This window comes from Sapajus apella, unplaced genomic scaffold (assembly GCF_009761245.1).
Source record: "Sapajus apella isolate SASKATOON/1434 unplaced genomic scaffold, GSC_monkey_1.0 scaffold119, whole genome shotgun sequence".
Taxonomy (NCBI): domain Eukaryota; kingdom Metazoa; phylum Chordata; class Mammalia; order Primates; family Cebidae; genus Sapajus; species Sapajus apella.
This window is the reverse complement of record NW_022437059.1, coordinates 1,042,310-1,051,611: the sequence shown is the minus strand read 5'-3', so window position 1 is coordinate 1,051,611 and position 9,302 is coordinate 1,042,310. Positions and strand designations below refer to the sequence as shown.

At 60.1% G+C, this 9,302-nt stretch overlaps 1 protein-coding gene across 1 annotated transcript; it reads left to right on the top strand.

The window, feature by feature from the left end:
- The first annotated feature begins 434 nt into the window (after window positions 1-434).
- NES (nestin) lies at window positions 435-9,013 on the top strand. Its single transcript, XM_032260663.1, has 4 exons — window positions 435-1,372; window positions 2,498-2,622; window positions 4,287-4,360; window positions 4,594-9,013. The coding sequence occupies exons 1-4, from the start codon at window positions 590-592 to the stop codon at window positions 8,487-8,489; spliced, it is 4,878 nt and encodes a 1,625-aa protein (XP_032116554.1). The 5' UTR covers window positions 435-589; the 3' UTR covers window positions 8,490-9,013.
- Window positions 9,014-9,302: the final 289 nt, after the last annotated feature.

Sequence of the window (9,302 nt, the reverse complement as noted above, 5' to 3'; positions counted from 1 at the left end):
GAAAACAAAAAACTGGTTACATCCATTTTTTCAGCAGCCATGCGATTTCCATCATTGCTCCCATTTTATGGGTGAGGATACTGAGTCTTAGAGGAATTCAGTAAGTGATAGCTCCCTCGGATGTGTTGAGCAACTGAGGCTGCACTCCCTCCCAGGCTGGAACGTCCTGGCACCCCCACCCCCACAGGCTCAGTTCTGTGTATTATCTGCCTTTTTCCGGGATTGTGACCTTTCTTCACCGCCTCCTTCTCCAGAAAGCCACCACCATCAGATCCGATTCTCCACGGCACGGCTTCTTTTTTGGTTCCACTCTCCAGCATCCCGGGGAAGCAGGGACAGAGACTGCTGCCATTCTCTGACCTCTAAGGGGTTAAGGCCTGGGTCCCGCCCCTCTTCCCGCCCGCCTGGCGGGAGTATGAATAGCCTCGCTCCCACTCCCGACTCTCAGTCGCTCAGGCTACTCCCACCCCGCCCCGCCCCGTCATTGTCCCCGTCGGTCTCTTTTCTCTTCCGTCCGAAAAGCTCTACGAGCCTCTCCCTTCTCCTGGTGCCCCGCGTCTGTCCATCCTCAGTGGGTCAGACGAGCAGGATGGAGGGCTGCATGGGGGAGGAGTCTTTTCAGATGTGGGAGCTCAATCGGCGCCTTGAGGCCTACCTGGCCCGGGTCAAGGCTCTAGAGGAGCAGAATGAGCTGCTCAGCGCAGAGCTCGGGGGGCTCCGGGCACAATCCGGGGACACCTCCTGGCGGTCGCGTGCCGACGACGAGCTGGCGGCCCTGCGGGCCCTCGTTGACCAGCGCTGGCGGGAGAAGCACGCGGCCGAGGTGGCTCGCGACAACCTGGCTGAAGAGCTGGAGGGCGTGGCCGGCCGTTGCCAGCAGCTGCGGCTGGCCCGGGAGCAGACGGCGGAGGAGGTAGCCCGCAACCGGCGCGCCGTCGAGGCGGAGAAATGCGCTCAGGCCTGGCTGAGCAGCCAGGCTGCAGAGCTGGAGCGCGAGCTAGAGGCTCTGCGCTTGGCGCACGAGGAGGAGCGGGTCGGCCTGAACGCGCAGGCTGCCTGTACCCCCCGCTGCCCCGCGCCGCCCCGCGGGCCCTCCGCGCCGGCCCTGGAGGTGGAGGAGCTGGCAAGGCGACTGGGCGAGGCGTGGCGCGGGGCAGTGCGCGGCTACCAGGAGCGCGTGGCGCACATGGAGACGTCGCTGGGCCAGGCCCGCGAGCGGCTGGGCCGGGCGGTGCAGGGTGCCCGCGAGGGCCGCTTGGAGCTGCAGCAGCTCCAGGCTGAGCGCGGAGGCCTCCAGGAGCGCAGGGCAGCGCTGGAACAGAGGTTGGAGAGCCGCTGGCAGGAGCGGCTGCGGGCCACTGAAAAGTTCCAGGTGAGGAGGTTGAAGATCTGGGTGAGACCCTGCTTCAGAAAGTCCCTCATGAAGCTCAGAGACCTTCTGGGAAGGGAGCGGGGCTAGGTGGCTGCTGATTCAGGAGCCACTTCTCAGAAACCTGGTGCCACAAGTCCTAGACTTTTCCAGCCCGTCCAGTGTAGGGTGCGAATGGTGGGGCTCCGGCGCCTCTCAAAGCACATCCGGGGGAGGGCAGCCAGGCCCAAGACCCGCTGCAGCAGCCCCCCTACTCTCTGGATGGCGTCATCTGGCTGTGATGACTACCGGGGCTCTGGGCCCTTCCCCAGGCTCTGCTATCACTGAGAGACCCCACACTGTCGCCTCTGCGCTGAGTCTGGTGGCCTGGCCACCCAGAATCTTCAGGTTCCTCACAGCCCTCCTCCCGCTGAGGGGAAGAATGAGGGGCCGGGAATGGGCTACCAGCCCCCTCCCCTGTCATGCTTCCCGGCTTCCTGGAGCACATTCCAGAGGCCCAGGACAGCTGCTCCTTCTCACAGGGCACAGATGTGACCAGCAGCTGAGAAAACAGCCTCTTGCCTGGGCCACACGGAGGTGCTACGGCCACCGCCCCATCCCTCCTCTGAGAGGAGAGAGAATCCAGAACCTGTGGGAAGGGGTGGGGTGGGGGGTTGGAGCCTGCTGTGAGGAGCAGGAGACAGCCTGGGAGATGGGACCAATGGGGGACCGGGGCTGTTTGCCTTCCAGTCCTGCAGGCTCCAGGCCTCTTGATTAATCGTTTTTCCTTCTGCTTTCGCTTTTTTTCCCCTCTTCTCCTCTCCGCAACCCATCTCCTCTCCTCCCTCACCTCTCCTTCCTGTGGGAGCTGTGTTCTGAGCAACATGTGCTACCATTTAATCAGCATCCTCAGAGGAGGAGCAGGGCGTGGGAGAGGGCCCAGAGGGCTGACAGGGGCCCCGGGTTCATCTTGGCTGATGCAGAGGGGGCTGTCTGGGCAGGGAGTGGGGTAGGGGAGGTGGGGGTCTGCTGCTGGGAGTCAGCCGGGGAGCAGGAGATGCAGCCCCACAGCGACAGCGTGCAGGGTGCAGAGTGGTTCACAGAAGGGACCCCAGCCCTTCCACTGACTGCCTCTCGCTTGCCCCGCAGCTGGCTGTGGAGGCCCTGGAGCAGGAGAAACAGGGCTTGCAGAGCCAGATCGCCCAGGTCCTGGAAGGTCGGCAGCAGCTGGCGCACCTCAAGATGTCCCTCAGCCTGGAGGTGGCCACGTACAGGTACGAGGTGGGCCCGTCCACCCTGGCGCACAGAGGCGCACACACACGCTGCGGGAGACCGTGTGACTGAAGGGCACCAGAGGTGTTGGTGATGGCAGCTGTGCTGCCACTGGATTCTGTGACTAAGCTGGTCACTGCCACACCGGGACATGTCCTGCCTGAACTCATCTGTCCCCCATAGGTTGGAAACCTGAGAAATGCCCTGTGCCCAGGAAATCCCCCCAGGATAGATGATATTGCTGAGTGGGACAGCCTCTGGAGAGGCTACATCCAGACCCTTCCCCCGAGGGGCAAAGCTCCAACTCTGTGTGCATGCCCACACCCAGGGGGTCGCGTCCTTTGGCAGCCACAGAAAGTAGCCATTGCAGGCCTGGGGTGGCTGCACTGACTTGCCACCTGACCTGGGCCTCAGCCTTGTCTGCGGCTGAGGGCTGAGCTGGGGACTTCCAAGGCCTCTTCTAACCTGGATGTCATGGGGCCTTGCTCCTCTGATTCTCCTAGTGCCCTTGGCCTTGCCCAGCCTTTTGTTGTCCGCATTTCCTGTTGTCCTGGAGAAGGCAGAGACCAAGGAGGGGCGGCTTCTCACTGGCTGTGTGGCCTCAGCCTGTGGCCACAGCCCGCGGTGTCTTCTGGGAAACTGGGCCTGTGGGTTGAGGGGCCATGGATGGAGCCCGAGGAAGGGGCTCTGTGGCTGGTGAAGAGCCGCATGAGGTCCAGGAAGGGAGGGGAGGCAATGCCCGGAGGAGGAAGGTCAGCGAGGCTCTGGGGAGGATGTGGAGGAGAGGCCCTCCACCGCCAGGGAGAAGCCCAGAAGGAAGGCCGCAGCCCTGGGAAGGACGGAGGCGAGGCTACCGGGAGGGCGACCAGACTCAGAGATCATGGAGCAAGGCAGGGAGGAGTAGCTGCTCAGTCTACGTTGTTGAATTGATGGGTGCCCGCTCCCCTCATTGGTTAAAGGGGCGCTGAGGCAGTGGCTTGGACACAAGCACCCCCATGCCCCGAGGAGCTTGGGATCCAGAGTGCGTAGAGATCCCAAGATGAGGGCCCTGACCCCACTGAAACCACCCAGGGGAAGGGTCTGGTGGGCCCCGAGGAATTTAACCGCTGGTTTTTGAGGCATGAAAAGGATTTGGAGAGGGGGAGCTGAATTCATTTGCCTTTGTCTGTCGCTAGCCCTGGGGGCCACCGGGGAAGGAGGAGGGAGCCCATCCCATGGGAACGGCCTGAGAAATCCCCCTTCCCCAGAATCCTCCCGTTCTCAGCCCCTCCAGATGGTGGCAAGGACAATGGCAGCAATTAGCATGAGAATCAGTCCCCTACACGGAGGATGAGGTCATTGGCCTGGGGTGGGGGGAGGAGACTCGCCTGAGCCTTGTGTGGGTGTGTGTAGGGCAGAGCCCGACTGTGTGGGAATCTGCTTCTAGTCTGTGAGCTCTGCTGTGTGTCCCAAATATCGTGTGACTCTGTATGACCAAGCGTGTGATGTCTGTGGGTATGTGACTGTGATTTCACCCGGAGCGTGGCTTTTGCGAGATAGTGTCAAATGAAGAGGAAGCCTGCAGGGCCAGGATGGCGCAAGCTCAGCCTGAGTTGTCCCCAGCTGGCTTGCTGCCTGCAGGCCTGGGGACACAGGGCTGACCCCACTTTCCCTCCTTCATCTCCAGGACCCTCCTGGAGGCTGAGAACTCCCGGCTGCAAACACCTGGTGGTTGCTCCAAGACTTCCCTCAGCTTCCAGGGTAAGAGGAGGGGCCGAGTTTACCCTGCTTTGCTCTACTCCAGACCTGTCTTTCCCGAGAGGCACGAATCTAAATCTCAAGTCCATGGTCTCAGTGTGAGCGAGCATACTCTCAGCCCAGCCGTGGGCACCAGGGGCAGGCACATGGGCACTCTTGCCAGTGCTGGCTGCTCTGTGGCTCCCCTCACTGCCAGTGATATACTGATGCTGTTTCTTCCCCCTCTGCCTTTCCAGACCCCAAGCTGGAGCTGCAATTCCCTGGGACCCCAGAGGGCCGGCGTCTTGGATCTTTGCTCCCAGTCCTGAGCCCGACTTCCCTCCCCTCACCCTTGCCTACTACCCTTGAGACACCTGTGCCAGCCTTTCTTAAGAACCGAGAACTCCTCCAGGCCCGTACCCCTGCCTTGGCCAGCACCCCCATCCCACCCACACCTCAGGCACCCTCTCCTGCCACAGATGCAGAGATCAGAGCCCAGGATGCTCCTGTCTCTCTGCTCCAGGCACAGGGTGGGAGGCAACGGGCTCCAGAGCCCCTGCAGGCTGAAGCCAAGGTGGCCATTCCTGCCAGCGTCCTGCCTGGCGCGCAGGAGCCTGGGGGCAAGCAGCAAGAGGCCGGCACAGGCCAGTCCCCAGAGGACCATGCCTCCTTGGCTCCAACCCTCAGCCCCGACCACTCCAGTTTAGAGGCTAAGGATGGAGAAGCCACTGGGTCTAGAGTGTTCAGCATATGCCAAGAGGAAGGTGAAGGGCAAATCTGGGGGTTGGGAGAGAAAGAAACAGCCATAGAGGGCAAAGTGGTAAGCACCTTACAGCAGGAAATATGTGAAGAAGAGGATATGGACAGGAAGGAAATCCAGGACTCCCAGGTTCCTTTGGAAAAAGAAACCCTGACTTCTCTGGGAGAGGAGATTCAAGAGTCACTGAAGACTCTGGAAAACCAGAGCCACGAGACTCTAGAGAGGGAGAATCAGGAGTCTCCGAGGGCTTTAGAAGACTTAGAAACGCTAAAAAGTCTAGAAAAGGAAACTAAAGAGCCATTAAAGCATGTGGAGGTAGTGAGACCTCTAGAAAAAGAGGCTGTAGGCCTGCTTAAGCCTACAGGAAAAGAGGACACACAGATATCGCAATCCCTGCCAAAGGAGAATCAAGAACTAATGAAATCTCTTGAAGGTAATCTAGAGACATTTTTATCTCCAGGAAAGGAAAACCAAGAATTAGTAAGTTCTCTTCAAGAGAACTTAGAGTCATTGACAGCTCTAGAAAAGGAGAATCAAGAGCCACTGAGATCTCCAGCAGTTGAGGACGAGGAGGCACTGAGACCTCTGACGAAGGAGAATCAGGAACTCCTGAGGTCTCTTGAAGATGAGAACCAAGAAGCCCTTAGACCCCCAGAAAAAGAGAACCAGGAGCCACCGAAGACTCTAGAAGAAGAGGACGAGAGTATTGTGAGACCTCTAGAAACAGAGAATCACGAATCAGTGAGGTCTTTAGAAGAAGAGGACCAAGAGGCATTAAGGATTCTTGAAAAGGAGACTCAACAGCCACAGAAGTCCCTAGGGGAAGAGGATCAGATGACATTAAGACCTCCAGAAAAAGGGGATCCAGAACCACTGCAGTCTCTTGAAAAAGACCAGGAGATAGCTACACCTCTTGAAAACGAGAATCAAGAGTTATTAAAGTCACTCAAAGAAGAGAGTGTAGAGGCAGTGAAATCTGTAGAAATAGAGCTCCTAGAATCACTGAAGTCTGCAGAAGAGAACCTGGAAACATTGAAATCTCCAGAAACTCAAGTGCCACTGTGGTCTCTAGAAGAAATAAACCATGGGACAATGACACCTCCAGAAAAGGAAATTCAAGAACCACTGGGGCCTGTGGAAGTGAACCAAGAGACATTGAGACTCCCAGAAGAGGAGAATCAAGAATGCTTGAGATCTCTGGGAGCATGGAACATGGAGAATTTGAGATCTCCAGAGGAAGTAGACAAGGAAAGTCCAAGCAGTTTGGCAGAGGAAGAGAACCTGGGGAAGGGAGAGAACCAAGAGTCACTAAGGTCTTTGGAGGAAGAGGGACAGGAGCTGCCGCAGTCTGCAGATGCGCAGAGCAGGGAAGATACCGTGGGGAAAGACCCAGAGCTGGCTCAGGAAAGCCCCCCAGGGATGGCTGGAGTGGAAAATGAGGACGAGGCAGAGCAGAACCTGAGGGAGCAGGATGGCTTTGCTGGGAAGGAGGAGGTGGTAGCGCAGGGAGAGCTGAATGCCACAGGGGAGGCCTGGGTCCCAGGCGAGGGACACCCAGGGAGCCCTGAGCCCAAAGAGCATAGGAGAGGAGCTGAGGGAGCCAGTGGAAAGGGAGGGGCTGAGGGTCTCCAGGACCCAGAAGGGCAGTCACAACAGGTGGGGACCCCAGGCCTGCAGGCTCCCCAGGAACTGCCAGAGGCGATAGAGCCCTTGGTGGAAGATGAGGATGTGGCCCTGAGGGGTGACCAAGCCTCCCCAGAGGTCATGTTGGGGTCAGAGCCTGCCATGGGTGAGCCTGCCATGGGTGAGTCTGCTGCGGGAACTGAGGAAGTCCCGGGACAGGAGGTGGGAGGGCTGGAGGACCCAGGCCATCTGACCAGGGAAGAGGTGATGGAACCACCCCTGGAAGAGGAGAGTTTGAAGGCAAAGAGGGTTCAGGACTTGGAAGGGCCTAGAAAGGACGTAGGGGAGGCAGATGCTCTGGGGGCGGAGTTCTCTGAGCTGCCCGGGAAGAGTGGAGACCCTCTGGAGCCTCCCAAGGGCTGGGAGGAGCTGGAGGCTGAAGCCCCCCTGGGAGCAGAGGAGGCGTTCCCTGCTGAGACCCTGGGCCACAATCGAAGCGATGCCCCTCCACCTCGGCCCCTGGGGTCAGAAGAAGTTGAGGAGGATGCATCCCCAGTGCTGGCACCCCCCAGCCCAATGTACACCCCAATCCTGGAAGATGCCCCTGGGTCCCAGCCTCAGGCTGAGGGGAGCCAGGAGGCTAGCTGGGAGCTGGAGGGCAGGGCTGAAGCCCTGGGGAAAGTAGAGAGTGAGCATGAGGAGTTGGCTTCTGGGGAGATCCCTGAGGGCCTCCAGGAGGAGGAGGAGGAGAGCAGAGAAGAGAGCGAGGAAGATGAGCTGGGGGAAACCCTTCCTGACTCCACTCCCCTGGGCCTCTACCTCAGGTCCCCCACCTCCCCCAAGTGGGACCCCGCTGGAGAGCAGAGCCCACCCCCTCAAGGGGAGACCGGAAAGGAGGGCTGGGATCCTGCTGTCCTGGCTTCCCAGGGCCTTGAGGCCCCACCCTCGGGAGAGGAGGATGGGGAAGAGGGGGAAGAGGAGCGTGGCCATGACTCTGACCTGTCAGAGGAATTTGAGGACCTGGGGACTGAGGCTTCTCTTCTTCCTGGGGTCCCTGGGGAGGTGGCAGAGCCTCTGGGTCAGGTGCCCCAGCTGCTACTGGAGCCTGCAGCGTGGGATCGGGATGGGGAGTCCGATGGGTTTGCAGATGAGGAAGAAAGTGGGGAGGAGGGAGAGGAGGAGTTGGAGGAGGGGAGGGAGCCAGGGGCTGGGCGCTGGGGGCCAGGGTCCTCTGTTGGCAGCCTCCAGGCCCTGAGTAGCTCCCAGAGAGGGGACTTCATGGAGTCTGATTCTGTGGGTGTCAGTGTCCCCTGGGATGATGGTTTGAGGGGTGCAGTGGCTGCTGCCCCCATGACTGCCCTGGAAACTGAGTCCCAGGAGAGCGCTGAGGCTTCTGGCTCAGAGGAAGAATCTGACCCTGTTTCCTTGGAGAGGGAGGACAAAGACCCTGGCCCTCTGGAAATTCCCAGTTGGGTGGAGGACGCAGACCCAGGGGCAGACACCGTTACTGTTAATGGCCAGGGTCCCGGCTTGGAGAAGTCACAGCATGTGAATGGGGGAGTGATGAATGGGCTGGAGCAGTCTGAGGAAGTGGGGCAGGGGACGCTGCTGGTCCCTGAGGGTGACCGAGGGAGCCCCTTTCAGGAGGAGGAGGCGAGTGCCCTGAAGACGCCTTGGGCAGGGGCTCCTGTTCACCTGGGCTCGGGTCCGTTCCTGAAGTTCACTCAGAGGGAAGGAGATAGAGAGTCCTGGTCCTCAGGGGAGGACTAGGGGCATTGGGGGCTTAGGGGCGGGGGAGGGGAGGATGTCCCAAGCCTGCTCCCTGCTCAGGGGCAGCACTCTTAACTTATGATCTCTTGACCTGTGGATTCCCGCTGAGAGGCCTGGCCAGCTAAGGTGAAAAGGGGTGTGGGAAAGGAGCCTACTCCAAGGATGGAGGCTGTAGGGACAACCTCCGCCCCGCAAAGGAGACCCCCCACCTGCACCATCGCATAGGCTAAGTCAGCTGAACCCCGACAGTACTAGGCCCCCTTCCCTCCACACCCCATCAGCTGGAAAAGGTCTGGGACCCAGAGGCCCCTCCAAAGGGAGGGCGATGTGCTGGCCTTTGTGCCCAAGCTCACCAGCCCTGCGCCATCTCACTACAGTAGCAACATCCTCCCGGGCCGTCTGGCCTGTGGCTAATGGAGGTGAGGGCACTCCCATGTCCTGACCCCCCAACCCCCATCCCTGCCACGTCGTGGTCCTGCCTGGCTCGCTCCTGCCTGAATAAAGTAATGCCTCTGCCTTCAAAATCTGCGCTCTTCCTTTCCCCATTCAGGGCCAGGAGAGGGTCCTCAGGTTTGCACAGGAGCAGAGACAGGGTTGGGGGAGACTGGGGGGGAGGAAGGAGGAGATCCTGGTGCTGGGGAGGGGCTGCCTCCTGAGGAGAGGAGGACCCTGGAGGAGGCCTCCTGGGGGGAAAGAAGGCAGACAGACTGGAGCTGCAGCCAGCAGTACTGGGGCCTGGGGAGGGCTGGGGGCTGCTGCTTGGCTGGGGGAGGCCAGTCCAGGTGACCTCAGCGCCTGCAGAAGCCTGGGCCA